Below are 17,865 nucleotides of genomic sequence, written 5' to 3' on the forward strand. Positions count from 1 at the left end.
CACCGTACACTCGAGGCAAGGACTAATTGCGAACTTTCCCCAGTTTCTCTAGCAATCACCGATACTTGTTCCACTACATCGAATCGATCAAACTTCCCCCGTACGAAAATTCAACCGTCGTTTAGCAAAATATCATTTAGCAAACCTACGCGCTCCCTTATTACCGCGACCCTTGATAGAACCGATCAATATCAATAACCGCTGGAATCGTAAATCACAATCGATTTACAAGATTCTAATAGGCACTCGGGGAATGGTGCAACAAACGGGCCACTGGGTTTCAAGTGTTTAAAAGTTTTGAATATAGCTGAAGTTCGGTGTCTAGTACTCTCGAGTGGCCGGCGAATTCGTGAGGGAAGCCGAATAGTACACGGACGTTAACACCTGCGCGTAGGTTCGCCGGTGTGTTCGTATCCGTGAATATAATTTCGCGATCGAGCCGACTCGATCATGGCCGTTAGGAATATTTCGTGGCAGGACGATGATCGCGGCGCGTGTGCCGCGGCGGTTACGTGCCGATCACTGTAAACAACCGAGCCCGAGAGTAATTTGTGGGGCGTGCGCTCGCGCGCGTGTCCGAGTACTCGTGCCACTTATAGTAACGAGTATCGAACGGATTCCTGTTATTCGAGAGCCGGCGAACGATTTCTCGTGCGCGCGCTCGGATTTTCGCCTCGTCCGCATCCGGCCGGGACGGTCCGTGTAAGCAAAACGGCCGGGTAATAACTTAATCGGCGTGTCCGCGGCTTAATTGCCGGCCGAGACGTGTCCATCGCTGTACACCTGTCATTATTATATCAATTTCCAATCTCATTACTCTCGATGTAAATTGGAGTATCGCCGGGAGAACGACGAATAGTCATTCTTCGTCGTGGCTACTCGTTTCGTTGCCGCGTTTCCGCTTGATCTTTGGGGATTGGCTAGATAAATCTGGCTGGGATTTAGGGAATTCAGACTGGGATCGGAAACTGTCTCCTACTGGTTTGTACTGAATATTTTTGATCTATTATTCGATAGACGAGAGAACGACGAAGAGAAAGATTTCCATTAATATCCTCTTTGTAACGTTAGTCAATCAAAGTATCTTCTCGAATAATTGATCTCTCAATAGAAAAGTAATTACGTACAGTACATCAATTTCATCCCGAGAAAGATAAATTATCCTAAACGAATACTGGAAATACCACGTACCTCCTCACCCTTATCGAAACCATCCCCTACACCTATGTTCCAAACCGCAGCGTCACACATCGAACAACCAGTTCCAGCAACACTAAACCGCAACGGTAATTCTATTGCCAGGCCCATCGCGTGTAGCGCTAAGTTTTATTAGATCCCGGCGACAATGTAGCGCGCTCGTGTACCGCGGGAACGGCTTAAAAAGGGGGAAGATAGCAGTAACGAGCGACAGTACACGGAGTGTCGTTTAATTACCCATACGAAAAATGATTTTAATGGCGGCGGGCGGCCGGGCAGGGTGGAACGTGGAACGGCGAGGCGACAGGGCGGAGGGAGGGGTTTATCGGTGAGCCGTGTCTTGCGCGTAATGGCCGCGATAAATCGGCTTAAATACAGAAATAAAAATTCGCGGGCCGCGATTATGAGGGTCGATCGCGCGAGAATTCGAGCCCCGGGGAAAAATATAGCCTCGTTATGCCTGTGCCAGCACCCCGGCCCACTTGCTCCTTATCTGTCGCTCCATTTGCATGAGAAACTGCGACCAACGCCGCGATATTCCCTTCGCAGCCCGGCCCGTGATTAGGTAGACCAGGGCCGCGAGACGAGGTGACGCCGGGGCCACGAAAGAAAGATTGTCGATTCTACGTCTTCCCCTTCATCCCCTCCTCCTCCTCCCTCCCTCCGCCGTCCAGGCGCGTTCTACCGATGGGCAAGAGATGAGCAGGAGATTGAAGCAACTTTTCATATTGCACTGGGCGTTAAATACTCGTAAAAAGCTTCCAGCGAGCCCGGATATTCCAATAAACGCAGGAATTCCGCTTGGTATTCCATTATACGCTCGCATATAGGGTGGCTTTTAATTGGGTATTGAGTTTCAGGGGTAAATTTATTCGCCGTTTAAATTTCATCGCTGAATACGGAATATAGTTGAAGAAACGCGTCGGTTAAAAACTTCACTCCATAGAATAGCCGTTAACGCCGGGTAAAAATCACGGGGGGAGGGGGGTGGTGGGGAGCGGTGTCATTTTTTTATCAACCGGACGAAGAAGAGAGCGCTCTCGGGGGCTTTAGCTTCGTTTCCACTTTATTAGAGACGCTAGTTTATTCTTCGTAACTGTTCCCGTCTCCCAACTAACCGTGCTCTCGAATTGAAGCTAATTCTCAGCTAATTACGCGCGAGTACCATTGAATTCGCGCCGATACGACCGGTCTGAACGTCCCGCACACTTTACAATATCAATTTATCAATTAAAATTTACTCGAGCGAAACGAATCGTTACATTACGCAGCCCATACCTTTCTATTCGCTCTGCTGCGGGTACCGTCGGCGAGCCTATATCGAGGCACCGTCTCCGTTCGTTCTAGAAGCTTCGGAGCACAGCGTCCGTTAGGTTCCATCGAAGGGGGCCGACGGAAAAAGGAGATTCCAGGTCCCGTAGCGAAATTTTCAAGCGTCCAGAGTCGCAGGAAACTTGTCCGTACAAAAATGGTACCCCGACGGGACCTCTGTCCGCCTCCGTGGCTCGGTGTCCGCGTAGCGGAGTCACACCCACGCGTGCAACGCGTGTCCGTGCAACGGCACCTCGTCGGGTCGTCGCGTTTGTGTGCGAAGCCAGGGGCGTCGGAGGCGGGCTGGATGCTTAGAAGGCTATAAAAAGAGAAAGCCGTACGGTATAGAGGCACGTACAACCGTCGGTGTGCGTGCGCGCGCGCTCGCGCCCGTTTCGGTGGGTGTACACTGGCTGTGCGAGGATGTGTGCGCGCCGCCTGTAAAACGTAGGACAGGATTATCCTAAGACCGTTTCTTAACGGGCCGACGCGCGCATTCGCCGCGTGTTCTACCCAGAAAATAAACGGTATAATAAAAATTTTTCGTGGATACGCTTTTATGAAATTGCGATAAAAAGAAACTCGAACTCGGAGGTGGAGTTTTATGTAATTCGTCGGGCCCGATATATACGATCCACGGATCCGGGGCCCAGAGGACGCGCGGGCAGGGATCGTAAAATTTCGGTCGAACCACGAAATTTCGTACAAAGTCGGCGCAATAAAAGGTTCCGGCCTGGAATCTCACCGAGCCGATTCCTCCGGGTGGAAAGGTGCCCACTTCGGTTTAACGAACGCTTCATGCCGGCCACATATCATTCCCGCGGAATACTAGGAACAGAAAGGATCTTGCCGGTCCCCGGATTTGCATAAAACTCCGGAGAAGTACTCAGACCTATCTCGATCGGCGAACGATCGGCCGAGAGTGGTTGCGCTATGGGTTACCCGGGGACTCGAGAGTTGCCGTGAATTATTTCTTCGCTCGCTGCGGGTATACTTCCTAGACAAACTATTTGATTCTATATAGAACCGTGGACAGAGTTGTGTTCTCCGCATCTATCGTCGCTTCGTGGATCGAATTTCAATTTTATATTAGATAGAAAGGATGACTTGGAACACGGAAATGGCATCGAAGATTTAAAAAAACGTCATCCGTTATTCCCTAAATACTTCGAATCAAAAGTCTCCGGATTTTAAATGAAATTCATTCTAGCTCCAGGGAACGGTAACCAAAAATGGCACCTGCTCAACAAAAAGCCGCCGAGCGATCTGTAAACCTTTCCCCAAAGCAAGAATCCCGAGACTCCGATTAAAACGATTTTCTAATCCATCGGATCAAGTACCAGGAACCGATCTCTGGAACGGTTCGTTCGTTGCCCAGAGGAGAGGCTGAAAATGGTATCTAATCTCTTCCTCGCGAGTCACGGCTGGAACAAGACCGATTTGGACTGTGGTAGATCTGAGCGCGGAGTGTAAAACGTGATCCACGATTACCCGAAGTGTTCTCGTCGGGTACACGTAGCTTGTTGCTTAACGGCCAGGCATGTCGTGTGCCTAGAGCAACGACCAGCGTAATTATTGGCCCGTCTCCCACCTTTCTTGATCCCCGTGTTACGTTATTCACGGCATTGCCACGCCACGCCACGCCACGCCGTGGAGCAAGAAGTTGTACGGCCGCTGGTATAACGGTGACCCACAAAATCGGGATCCCCGAGTGCCGCTGTAATTATTACCGTGGCCCATTCATTGTGGAAACTTGTCTCGGAGCGGGCCGGGGATAATGAGCGAGATACAACGAGCCCGCGCAATTACCGCGGCTATAAGGTTATCGGGAGTGCGGAGTAATTGACGATGACGCATGCAATTTCCATTGTCCCGCGGTGATTTTTATCGATCGCCGAGCGATCTCGCCGCAATTCACGAATTTATCACCGGCGGATAAACTCTCGCGGGAAATCGCGAGTCCTCCTCGACCCGCTGTTATCGCGAGTCGACAGGAATACGAGATCGGAGACGCGATCTCGGCGGTTCGAAGCTCCGTGTATCCGCCATTTCCTCTCGCAAAAAGTACCAGAGGAATGAAAGATGTCGGAATTGAATAGTTACACGGATGAAAAAGCTTCTCAGTTTTTTCCAGCCTCTAACGAAGATAAAATTCCCCATAGAGAAGCGTAATCTTCCGAGTTATTCCGCTTGTTGATGGAGGATTTACAATAATCCGCGAAGCGTCTCGATTCGATAATTAGCGATCGGAAAGATGTCAAATGAATTCGCGGGCCGGCGTACAGGTTTTATGGGATCGGCGCGCATTCTAATGCTCGGGTCACAATTAGCCAATAAGTAATTTAGGATTAGCTGTGTTCCCGTATTATTTTAATTCGATCGGATCGCCGCGCGGCGTAGTAAAAATAAATTGACGTGTAACCGTGGTCTAAAATCCGACCATAAAAATCTGAATTTGCATAGAGATCCGCGGAGCGGTAAGACGAGAGATCGGATTGCCTAGGCGCGTACAGTTATCGGAGCTTGACCACTATCTATAGTCGTCGCCCTATCGCAGCCCGATCGACAGGCAAACGCGTCGACGCGTATTCCCGTCGAGCTATCTCGAGGTAATCGAGTCCACCTCGAGCAATCGGCCGACGTCCTTAATCATTCGATTGGATCTAATTCGCGTTCATGATTCTCCGTGCCGCCGTCATCGTTTGCCGGTTCAAGGGCAGAGTACCGAGTCCCGTAACGCGGTTCTCGGTACGCCGGCACACGCGCACTCTTTCTAGTTCACCCGGAATCGAACGGGACATCGGCACCGCGGCTGCGAGGGAGCGTAATGTTCGAATTTGACGATTTCTCGATCTTATCGGGCAACCCGGGAACTCTCGAAAAGGGAACACGGTCAGGTGCTTGCCATCTGCCGCCTGCCAGCAGGCCCTTCGCCCGACGAAACCCGTGGCGACCCTGTTTACCGTCGAAAAACTTGGCTGTTGTTCCCCGAACGAGTAACTCGAGAGGATCTTACTAGTAAGGCGACACGACCGGTACTCCACCGACTTCCGGATACTTCGAATAGGATTTATGGACGTGGCAATGTGTGCCTCGTAATTTCCTTAAGCTTAATGTCCCAACGACTGTTCGACGTATTAGAAACTTCGTGATTCTTGGGAGTTATATTTTAGATAATATTCGCAATCGATAAGCTCACGAAAGTCGTAACTGATTTCTCTTTGAAAATGAAATATTCTCAAGTAGAGAAATCGTGGAACCTAATTTAAAACTGATTTCAAACGTCCCCGAGGAATTTAAAGATCAATCACAGTACTCGAGCTCAAAATTCCCCCGCAGTCCAACGCGATCACGAGACCTACCAAACGGCCACCTCCAAGGCATCGACTAACGTGAGATAAGGCGAGAACGAAAACTTGCAACAATCCGACCCTACAATTCCCGTCCAAACAACCCCGTCCATAAACACGCGACGGGTGTAAAGAACCATGTTCTCACGCACACAGTCCTCGAAACTCTGATCACGAACGTGTCACTCCGGCGATTCTCGAGTCCCCGAGAATCGTGTCGCAGCTCGGCGCCGACCCACCGCCTTTTCAGTTCCTTAATAGCCCGATAAGGGATGCAGATGCGCGAGAAGTTAACGACTCCGCGAGGGAGCCGAAACGATGGAGCAATTATCGAGTACCGACGAACGTTCAAGCTCGCCAGTAACCGGCGAGAAGAGAGTCGGCGCCGCGCCGCGCCGGGGAAAATAATTTTAGGCCTGATAGCGATCGTCCGGTAATTCGCGGCAATCGGGAACAATTTGCGGCTCGTGCACGGGCCGGTTATCGCCGCGGGTGCAGCAGCGTCGTCGTCGTCGTCGCGTTGCGGCGTGCAGCTGCACTCGGCGGTCCGTCCGTCCCGTGTCACGGAATCGGCCCCTCGTGCTGGAAAAATCTCCGGGGCTCGTGCTCGAGCGTGAACGGGGATAGATGCTAAATCTGCCCGGCTCGAGGCGGCTAGACGCGGCCTACATTTCCGCAGGCAACGAACAACTCGGTGATGCAACCGCGGCTGCCAGCGAAACAGGTGCGGGTGCGCACGGCGAGGCGGCCGCTCAGCGCGAAACCGAGATTTAGGATGACAGACGATACGGTTAAATGCGAGGCGAGAAGAGAACGGTATGCTGATGTGTTCCTGAGGCCTTTGCAACGGCCTGCGTTGCCTAATCCCCTGGTTCTTGGGGATCGCCGATTCGAATAATGTGTATCGGGTAGAGAATCTACGGTTGGAAAATTTTAGAATTTTCGAGATCCTCGGTCTTCGGTTCGTCGTGGACTGGTATTATCGGGGAATTCGCTAACTGTCTCAGGATGTCGTGGAATACGAGGCGTGGAACTTTTCTGATGTCGAAGGTTCTCCGTTGTAATTTACCGAAGAGGTCTTTTAACTCTGTGCGAATTTCTGAAGTGGAGGATAATGTTCCTTTTTCTGGTTCGAGTGAGAATTAGTTGACGGCAACAGCCACTTTCGGCAGACAGAAGAAATTGATGGCCAGTTGTACTTGTGTTTGGAAAACGCTGAAAACGCCGGGCAAGCGAATAATTAAAACGGGAAACGGTTCTGCGAGGGGCGCTTAAGGAACGTTGAGAATCCATCCGGTTGAGAAGCAGCGGCCTTTGAAGCCTGTATATTTAGCATTGATTCTTTCGACGGAGAGGCACTCCGTCTGCAGACAATAATGATAGACGATTATTCGGAGAGCCTCGTGGATGATGACAATACTGGTAATAGGTTATCAGGACTTTTTTCGTGGAAAAGTATCTGCTTTTTCATTGTCGAGTGCACAGTTTGTGCGATGATGGAAACTCGCGATGAGAAATGGTTGTGGGATTTTGTTAGAGGTTTACTGAATCGTAACTTTATCGTGTCAATGTAAGGTAATCTAGTTAATCAAATTGCCCAAGATTTAGTAGGACATTTTGAGACGTGAATCCATAAAATGGGGACGAACATTTTCTACTGAAAATTCGACTATCGATTTATCTGTTGAGAATTCTAAGAAATAAGAATTTTATTATATTAAATTATATTTCATTAATTGATTTAGTTATTCTTCGCTCTTTCAGAAAGCATAGATTCATTAAAATTTGTCTTAAAGGTACTCGGTCCGTACGATGTTAGGTCGCCTGCTTGATTCGCCATTTTGGAGTCATCTGGTGGCAGTGCTGCTGCTCAGTCTCTTTATACGCTCGTCCCATCGCTACCGCACGTCGGTAAGAGAGGATTCTCTGTGGTCGATATCCTTTCAGCGGGAAATAGGAATTTCCCAGCAGTTTAGTTTGCTTGGTCGACCACAAGCGGCGGTTAGGAGCTTTTCCAAGCGCCTCCACTTTATCAAACGTCCACTTACCTTCCACAGGAAAAGAGCAACAACGTTTGTGCTCCCAAAAGAATTTAATCTAGAATTGCCTACACCCGTCTCTGAACTTTCATTCGCATTAAACGATCTTCAACCTCAAAACACAAAAGACAAATTTAAATCCGATTGCTCGTCATATTACCGTTTAAAAAATTCGCTGTCAATCTTCTCGCTGCTGCAGTTTACATAATTGGAAATTAGCGAAACTTTTTCAATGGAAAATTTCTACAATGGATCGTACTACATTGTGAAAAAGAATTCGAAAAAGTTGGGACGCGCACGGTGCCAAAGGTGACTGGCGTCTGTTGGCACAGAAATCGACGTGTCCATGCTTAAGGCGCCGACGCGCAAGTACGCCTGCACTCGGCTCTATTATCTAAACAGTGAAAAGTGCATCCGATCTCCGCGTACAAAAACACCGACGCTAATTTCTTCGGTCTCGCGAACTGCAGCGAATATTTCATCGCGACGATGCGCCTCTTCTCTTCGGAAACAAAAATGTTTCCACAGTAAGCGTGCGATTAGCTCGCGAGGCATTTCGTTCGAGCGAAATTAGCGACGATTAAGGAAATGGCTGACAGGGTGTCTAGCCTCCAGCGACACAACAGCGGGCTGACCCAGTTGAATTCTTGAAAACACCGGGGAAAAGCGAGAGTCGACAGGCACGCTGCGCCTCCATTCCTTGCGCTCGCTTGAAACGCGAGCGCTCCGCGCGTTTCATAAAGAATCTCGTTTACGCGAGGCTCGCGGGGGCGAATTTGTTCTGCAACGAATATTTCGTGCTCCGGCCGTTACTCGTGTCGCAGTTTTCAAAATTGAAACGAGAACGGAGAGGCGGGGCGGTGGGAATTTCTGAAACTATCTGGAGCGAGAACGCATCGATGGGAAGGTGCGAAAGAGTGTTTAAGGGTAACTGGATGTTACGTCAGTTGGTGAGACAATCCGTGGGATCAATCCATGTATCTACACGTATCCTCTCCAAGCACAATGCCTTTCCACCCCACTTATCGACCGCTTTCACCCTTCCTTCACCCCTTTACCAAGCAGTCCTTGGCTTTTCGATGCGACTTCCACACGGTTTGCCCGCACAATGGCCATATCGTACCGATGTGTCCTGTCGGCCCATGAAATCAATGTTTCGAAGTTGAGTGAACTCTCGTTTCGTACGCGAAATAACATGTCTAGGGTCAAGACGTCGCACTGAAATACCAGTCTCGCTGGTATTTTCAGCGGCGGTGATAAGATCGAGCTACGTTCGACACGTGAACGCCATTAAATGGCGATCGTATCGGGGGAATTATTTTGTTTGGCGTGCACCTTCGATAAATTTCAGAGGCACGCTGGCTGATTGCAACCTAGACACAACCCAGACCTACTTATCGATTAGAATACACAGTTGTTTGCGGACGGGGTCTTTAAGCCTGAGTATCGATGACATAAGCCCTTAGTACCTGCGAGATGTGCATCTTGCATATTTTCATCTTTTAGTCCATTGATACTTAAATCTCTACAAAAGCTAGTACCATCTGTCTATCTAAAAGAACTGTTTCAATCGTTACACGTAGACAAATATTAACAGATTATTTCAATCTATCCACTCATACCCTAAATCTCTAAACAAATATAACTTCCAGAAATCACCCGAAGATAAATGACAAGTATATTCGTCAGTCTGTTATGTCTAAGTTACATCTAAGTTGGAACGTCTGGACTTCCAGAATTCTGAATCCTGGTCCAGTGAAACATCGATCGGGCACACCTAAGAGTCTGAGGTCGATTCGGAATCCGCGATCGGCCCACGGATCACCTAACCCGCCGCTCGCATTCTTCTTCCCGAGTTCCTCCGTTGAACGAGGAAAATTACGACGAATCGAGGCTCTCTCGGCGGCTCTCGGCTGGCAGAGTTTTCGGTGTGGCGGCCACCGTTTTATTTATAGCGGAGGAGGTCGTGATGCGTTCCAAAAGCTTCTCGTCGCACCAGTACCACACGTACAAGCATACCGGGCTCGTCTCGCACCAGTTTCCACCGATCCCCGTGTCCGTCCGTGGAACGGAGACACGGCCGGTAGAGACAGGACGCTCGTCTAGCACCGCGAATCGATCCCGAAATCGAACCGACATCGCCCGGTGAACCGCGAATTCCGACGGCTGCACCGATCACCGGTCCTCCACGTGACACCGTCGACCGATCTCGCCCGAGACCGAGTGCTAACCTAAGTGGCCGAGGATTTAATCCGCGCTAGAGACACGTAGTGAACCATTCCGGACATTTTCATCGAGTCAGAGGATCCTGCTAAGTGTCCATCGAACTTTGGTTGCGTCGACGGCCCGACTCCAGCCTGTGGACTTAGCTACCGATCGATCCCCATCGATCGCGAATACTTCAGCTACGAAATTAACCAACTGACGCGAGACTTCTCTATTAAAATCTTCGGTTCCGGCAATATAAATAGAGCCGGATCGTAGCTTCGTTTCCGGTGTAGTCGTTTAAAGGCTGGTTCAAAAGTCAAGGTTAAGGCTGAAGATTTATTACTTCGATATACACCGAGCTGTCGCTGTTCGTTCGTTCGGCATGGATCCAAAGATCGGACGCCGGGCACGGTTGCGTATTAATCATTAATGAGCACGCTCCGCCGCTAATTGAGCCTGCTCCTTCGCGGTTGTCCACGTTGATTTATCTCGTGCTGTTTTATTCGGGTTCGATGACGCTCTCGATGCACACCGCGCTTCAGCCGTGCAGTGCGTGAAGTGAGAACGTCGCTGACAGAGGATAAATGCGGTTCCGAACCAGGACTCGACGTGCCTCGTACCGGAAGTCGATGGACTCGCGAAGCTGACGAACGCTGTTACACGCAGGCGGCCGAGTACACGGTGTTCACGGGTCCCGTAGGTTGACCGTCGATTCTTACCGCGCGAAAGGCTCGTTCGAGGTCCACGTACCGCTCGCGAGCTCTCGTACGCATCCCGGGAAAATGGCGCATCTCCGGCGGCCGGCTAGGCGGGAGCATTACAAGCCCTTCGGCAGGAGGAAGGTAAATCAAACGAGACTAATCCCTTCGCGATCCTCTGCCCCCTTCGACGGTCGATTTTATTCGAATCGTTAAATATTTTACCAGTTTACCATAATTATTCGTACGGTCGGACCTCTATAACTCGGCATCCTCTATGACTCATAAAGTTCCTCTATTACCTTCCGTTACCCCGTAAAACTCTCCGCAACTCGAGATACAAAAATTCTCTGATTAAAAAGACGACTCGAATTATTTCCCTTGCGTGTATTTCACCGCTGTAACTCGAATTCGGAAGAAGACGAATCTCAAGGTGATATTCTCATTTAGATAACAGTGGCAATCTTCAATGTATTACGATTACGTGGAAATTAAAACGTTTGATTGATAATAACGAAGTATTTCTCAAATGTCCTCAGATCGATTCTTAAAGCATCTTGTCAAAATATGATCGAACGAAATGTCAATGGTGCAAATTTCCGAGTGAAAAATCCAGAATATTTCAGACCACTAAAAGCTAACAAGACCCTAATCGTCTTCGTCACCTTCACCTGTTCCCTTAACTAAACTGTTGAACGAATCGAACGGAATTTCGATGAAGCCAGGCTGTTCGAAAGTAATGGGCTGGATGATGACTCTAGGTCCGCGGCACTGCCGAAGTTCCCGAACGCTCGGGAATATGAAACGCTTGGAAAGTTGCCCTATCTTGCGGGACAATTTATTCAACATTTGGGAAACTGGTCCATTTTTTACACATGCGCATTTATTAAGAGCTTTTTTAGCGGTTCGTGTTTTCCGCAGGGGTCCATCAGATTTTAGAGGCTTTCCGAAGACTTCCGAACTATAGGAGCCGCCAGTTTTTCGCGTTGATCGTTTATTCGACGATCAATCATCTGCGTCTTTATTAAAAAATCTACCAATAGGCAATCGAACACTCGCGCCACGCATATCAACGAAAACTCTTTCATTTTCCTACTTCTTTCAACGCTAAAATTAGCATAAATGACGAAATACTCCCGAGTAATGCCGCACGCGCTGCGTCGAGTGCAACGTGTCCGCAATTATGACTTTTACTCCACCATGGTAACTATAGTCGATAGCCTGGCATGAAACATTAACGTAATTGCAATTATACGCAGTATTCCTCTCCCAGTGAAAGTTTAGTTGGAAAAGTGGAGCAAAGGTAGCGAATCGAAGCCCGAGCGAAAATAAGCTGATCCGCGTTAATAGTTGATAACCCCTATAATACCCGACTATACCCGAGACTCTGTTCCGCGTGGCCGATCGATTTATAGAGGAAACAACCCCGGTGACAATCGTCGCGCGTGTTGCTGCATCCGCAACAATTCTATTTTTGAGATTGCCTCTAAATGACAGGACGCTCCGATGGCAGGCGTTTACACTGAAATAGCTTAGACGTCCTTCGATGCCCGAGAGTCCTCTCTGTCGCCAAGTTTCGCCAGAACAACCTTCCCTCGCGACTCGCGGGATCGGGCAGCGCTCGGCTCCTCCGCGTCCGCTCGACGATCGGAATCGATCCTCTCCACCGATAGATATTTCTCCTCGCGGCTGGATTCACGCTTGGAGCCCGTTTCACGCGTGAGCGCACGTGTGTGCAGCTGCTCGAATTCGATCAGTTTGCGGTCACGAGTCGCCATGAAGACGGACATGCGCGGATCATGGTGAGGCCACGACGCGCTCGGAACTTATCTTCGTGGTGCATTCGCCTAATTACGAGTGGGAAGCGACATTCTCTGGCAACTAGTCGTGTCTGCGTTTTGTGTTTCACGCGACGAGCTGCCTGAACATTAGATCATTTTATTATGTAAACGATGTTTCAGGCTACTATTTGTTACCGTGCTGTCGGCTACGTGTTTGTAGTTTATAGGATTGTCCAGCGGTCGGTACGCCGCGGATTGATGCAATATTAAGCGAGGTTCATATTTTATTCAACCGTCGATACAATTCTCAAAACAGACGAATATTTCCCAAGCCCGACAGTTTAAACGAGATAAGATCTAAACAACGTTTTCTTAGTTTGACGAACGTTACTCGAGTCACCTTTATTAATAGCAAAGCAAAATAAAACCATAAACAATACATCTTGCCGAAAGCTTCCAAGCGCAAACCCATTGACCCACATACAAAGCCCAGCAAACTCCCAGAACAAACTGAGCCCAGACGGTTCACACATGTACGATCCTCTAGAAAAAAAGAGGACCTCCCCGACGTTGGCCCGCCGTGACCCGGCGAACTCGTCGAGGATTCGATTCACCCGAATGACACACTTTTGACGGTGGTACTTTGACCGCAGTGTAGACCACTTGGAAGTTGCCTCGTGGCTCCTTTCAATCCTCCAGCGAGCGACGAAACAAGACCCACCTAAAAGACAAAGAGACCCGGCGAGAACCTCGAAGAGGAGCGAGCAGAAGGAGAAGAAAGAGACAGATAGGGCGAACCTAGGGAACGTAGAAAAGAGCGTCGCGCATAGCGAACACGAGAAGGCGCGCGTGGGGTTTGATAGGACACGTTACCTTCAGGGTGCAGTGGCCTGGCGTTGTCGTGTGGGTCACAACGGGTGGCGAAGAATCGGCGGGGGTGTGTTACGGCGGGCATGCTCGGCGGGGGTGCGGAGGGGCTGCTGTCGGATCGATATAGTTACGGGGGTGTCGTCCGGCTTCCTCGGTGGCGCCACAGAGCGGGTGAGTCGGCAAGCCCCTAGGCCGATGTATCAACTCAACCCGGCCAGGAACGCGATTCGCCACCGCGTAGTGTCAGTACGCGGAGAAACGTCGTCCCATCGTTCTGTTCTCTCGCTCCGTTGTCGTGCGTGTCCCGCAAGGACTCTCGATCGCCGTAGTGCACCATTCTGTCCTGGGAATCCTCGATCCTCGCGACCGACGAACAGAAATAAGCGAGAGGCACGAGAGAGTCATTCATCCAGGCGGTCGGTGAATTAAAGAAAGAGGAAAAAGAAAACAAAAGAATATCGAGGTTGACACGCGTGTGCCACCGCTACAGGGGTGGGGGTGGAGCGGTCGAAAGAGAGAGGCACGCGAGCGTGGCCAGTTTCTTTCGTCCAAGCTGTTGATATTTGTTTTCCTCGTCTGCTTCCGCGCGAGGAGATCGAGCACAGGTACCAGACGTGTTTTCCGGGAACGGATGAGACGCACCGATGAAGCACGCGTTCGATGGGAATTGTTTGTTGCACGGGCTAACGGCGTCCCGGAGTCGATCGACGTTGAACGTGGTGGACCCGACACCAACGGCGATGGTCGTTGACCCGCTTCCGTACGACGTTACGAAGCTTTTTTTTTCAACTCGTTCAGGACTCTCTCTCTCTCCCCTTTGTTTTCCTTCCGGTGGTTTGGACTCGTTCGTCAAAGGATCGACGCTTCTCTCTTTCTAGCCTGTCTCCTTTGGCATTCTCTGTCTCCACTCTTTCTCCTCCTGCGCTTTTCGTTGGCCCTCGACGAATTACGTCTCGTGCACTTGTTCGGTGGGGAGACAAAGGGTACGCTCGCTCGGGTACGAAAGGGCAATTACTCTTCAAAGGACACACCGCCGTTGGTTTCCTCACCCTCTCGCTTGATATTTCGATTCCCCTTTCTCCGGTTCACGCGTTTCCGATCCGCGACGTCGCTCGCCGGTGTCGATGGGTAATTATTCTTTCCGCGGCGAATTATCCGCCGACTGTTTACAAGAGGATAACCCGGCTGCTCGACGGCTCCGAGTTACAAAGAGGTCAACGGAATCGATTGCCCTCTCCCTCCGGCGAGCCTGATAATTCGATAGGTCTCGAGCTTCTAATTTCTTCCTTTTTTTTCCCTCTATTTTCCGCTTGTCTCCTCGCTGGAATCGCCGTGTTCTTGGATTCGCCGGTGCTCCGGCGAGTTCCAAGGCTGCTCTTCGCGAGGACTACTTCTGACCGATAGTTAATTATCCAAGTGGCCCGCGGTCGGGCAGTCGCGTGACGAGCATCTCTTTTACAATGTAATCCGGTTCGGCACGTTCCATTCGCTCGGACACGCGGCGCGTAGGGCACAACGATTCGCTATAGGCTGGCCGAACTCGTATTTTAAGGGGTGAATGCCCTTTGATCGGGGCTAGTTGACGAACGAGGTTATAAACTGGAGGATAACTGGATGACGACTACAGGAAAAGTTTGTTCGATTCGGCTTGTTGGGAGTTTTTAAAGTACAGAGTGATTCAAAGTCTCTGCGCCGTGAATTTAGAGCGGCGTAAGAGACGGCGTAATGTATAGATTGTGTTTCTAAGTGGGGAAACAAGTCGAGGACATGAACTAGCCGTTTTTATTGGATATTAGGTGTTACTGGTTACAGAACACTGTATATTTTCCTACGGTATAGCAAACTGTTTAAAATTCCATCTGACTCACGCTCCTACGTTCACTTTTGCGTGTATAAAGCGTGAGTCAGACGAGGTAAAGTCAATTTTCTAAAAACTAACACTGCCGCGATAACGTATATATTTAGATTCCACACCAATTATTATTGCAATACATCTACACCCACTTGAAGGAGTCATTGTTATCCTTTATTCTCCTTCTCTATGTTCATTTCTCCACTCGAGTAATATTAAAAGCCACAAAAAATAACACGCTCTGACGTAAAAGACAATCGAGTGTTTACCGAAGATTTATCAATACCGAGAGCTAAAATCTCCGAACGCGAATCGGTTTCCGATCAAAGCTTCTCCTCGGCGCGAAGTTCAGCCGAACGCCGGCCCACGGAATCTCTTAATAATCCGTCCCGTGTCATGCATAATCGAAACCGTAGACGATCCTTCGATCTCGGTTATTAAACGCGTAACGGTCCGGCTCCGCAGCACGTAACCGTGCGATGCACACCGGCGATTTACATAAGTGGCATCGCCCCGGCGATCCCTCAATCTCGTTTAAGCTCACCGGGAGAAGGAGAAGCCGAAAGTTTTCGTTTCGGCGCCGCGATGAAATAAACCCCGACGCCGCCGCCGCCGCCGCCGCCGCCGGTTTCTACGGTGCTCGACAATCGATCAACCGTGTCACACGCAGACACGGGGTCGGGATCCTTTTTCACAACGGCGCGATCGTTACTTTAATTGCGACCGTGTAATTAACGAGGCGGCCGTCGTTAGACGGGCGAAACGTGTGCAACCGAGACGGTCCTCGTTAAGACGTTCGCTCGAGAGCAATTATATCGGCATAGTTCACGATACCGCTCGAAGGAGATCGTCTGCGAAGGAGCACGAATCCCCGTCGATCTTTTCGGCGAATCGTTATGCAGTTTTCGCGTCTCAGGAATCGCTCAACTTAGAGCCGAGGAATTTCTTCTTCCTCGCTGGAGGTTTAAGGTGGAGCCAGATTCGGGTAGAATATGAATGTTTCTTCATGTAACCAGCGACAATAAATGAATCCTTCACTGTACAATCTTTGCGTAAATAAGATTTCTTAGAAGGTTGCTTGACCTAAAGCCGTTCAATAATTAAAGTACCCAAAAGCCTATTTAGACACCGAGAAACCATTATTCCAAGCATTTCTCGTATCAAACCCCATCTGCGTTCATCCGTTCCCGAGAACCATCCGGTCGCTCGTCAACTTCAACTCAACCGCGTTCCAGCAGCGTCGACCGAGGTGAAGCGTAAGAAGTCGATCAGAAAGGCGTCGACGCCGCGCCGGTTGCCGCGATGCCCACGAAGATCGAGTCACCAGGCGGTCACGGTGCGATAACGCCGGGAAGTCGGGAGTAGATCCGGGGCTAAATATTTGGATGGCTTGCAAACGGAAGCGCAAAAAGTCGAGGAAGAGCGCCTGAGGGACGTGCCAGTCGGTCCTTGCGCCGGCCAGCATGGCGTAGCGGCGCACGAGAACGTCGTCGTCGTCGTCGTCGTCGTCGTCGTCGTCGCCGCGGCTTGTGTGTTCACGTTCGCACGCCCGAGCACGGGGTGGCCGGCACCGGCCGCGAAACGGCCCAGGAAAACCTGGAGACCCGTGTAGACGCAATGCGGTAGCCGCGTGCTAAGCGTGAGCTTAGCGGATCAACGTCGAGCCTCAGCCTCGGGTTACCGAGATCGAAACTGGGCCGCCACGGTGTCGGGGCCCGACCGGTAGTTGGTAACTGCCGCACGAAGAACGGCCCTGGCGACTTCGGTGGTGGTTTCCGGCGATGATCGGATACAATCAACACAATTCTGGCTACAACAAGCTGTTCACTCAGGTACCTCGGATCAGAGATACTAAACGATCGAGTAGTTCGTTAGAGTTTTATGGATCGAAGGATGTCACGTCAGTAGGATAGCTCCTTAACAAGCTGTGCGATTCGTTGATAATATTCTTTGAACGGATGGTACGGGTAACGAGGTCTGCAGTGCACTTCTACGCATTTATGGGACGGCTGCTTGAAATATTGATAAGGGGACGTCAGAAGTTAGATCAACTCGGGGTTGTAACGTCAAATTATGCGTTTGGCATAGTTGACGCTAGGTGTTGGTTTCCTACGTTGACTGAGACACGTAAGAAACTACAAAAGAGAGGGTTCAGTGAAAGTAAGCCGGAAAGTGGGTCAACGATCTAGCAGGTCGACGCCCTTAAACCAAATCAGTCGATCAATCTTGCGGGGTCTGCGGGGTGAATGTTATTAGCGCGTGATCTGCGGGCTGCTGTACAAGTTAGGTTATCGTTACTTCGTTTCTTCGAGTAGAATCGAGGCGGAGAGACTAGAGACCGATTCGACTAATTCCTATAAACTTTTTCTGGAACAAGAGAATCATCGATTTATATTTCGTACCTCGCCGATTCGCGAGGAATTCTTCTCCGGAGACATTTATTTTTAGTAGCCGCCTCTTTAGCTGTCCAACGTTCAAATGGAAATGAAATGAACGGACGAGTTAATTGTGACACACATTCCCCGAAGATCGATGCCATGGGAACTACCCCCAATTATT

At 50.0% G+C, this 17,865-nt stretch overlaps 2 protein-coding genes across 6 annotated transcripts in view; both read left to right on the forward strand.

The window, feature by feature from the left end:
- Positions 1-9,705, forward strand: part of LOC143174182 (uncharacterized) — a 61,459-nt gene extending 51,754 nt beyond the window's left edge. The window contains exon 4 of the mRNA XM_076371027.1: positions 9,634-9,705. Coding sequence (XP_076227142.1) covers positions 9,634-9,678 — 45 coding nt within the window. The 3' untranslated portion in view covers positions 9,679-9,705. The remainder of the gene's footprint in view (positions 1-9,633) is intronic.
- A 169-nt stretch (positions 9,706-9,874) lies between these two features.
- LOC116424861 (Ca2+-channel-protein-beta-subunit) overlaps positions 9,875-17,865 on the forward strand; it is a 31,569-nt gene continuing 23,578 nt past the window's right edge. The window contains exons 1-2 of one of the 5 annotated variants that reach the window (XM_031971832.2): positions 13,666-14,059; positions 16,545-17,138. In XM_031971832.2, the coding sequence (XP_031827692.1) occupies positions 17,088-17,138 (51 nt within the window). In that variant the 5' untranslated portion in view covers positions 13,666-14,059; positions 16,545-17,087. Of the gene's footprint in view, positions 10,948-13,665; positions 14,060-14,195; positions 14,215-16,541; positions 17,139-17,865 lie in introns of those variants that run through there. The other 4 variants (XM_076371011.1, XM_031971831.2, XM_076371013.1 and 1 more) reach the window with 4 other exon arrangements.

The sequence above is a fragment of the Nomia melanderi genome, chromosome 1, assembly GCF_051020985.1.
Source record: "Nomia melanderi isolate GNS246 chromosome 1, iyNomMela1, whole genome shotgun sequence".
Classification (NCBI taxonomy): Eukaryota; Metazoa; Arthropoda; class Insecta; order Hymenoptera; family Halictidae; genus Nomia; species Nomia melanderi.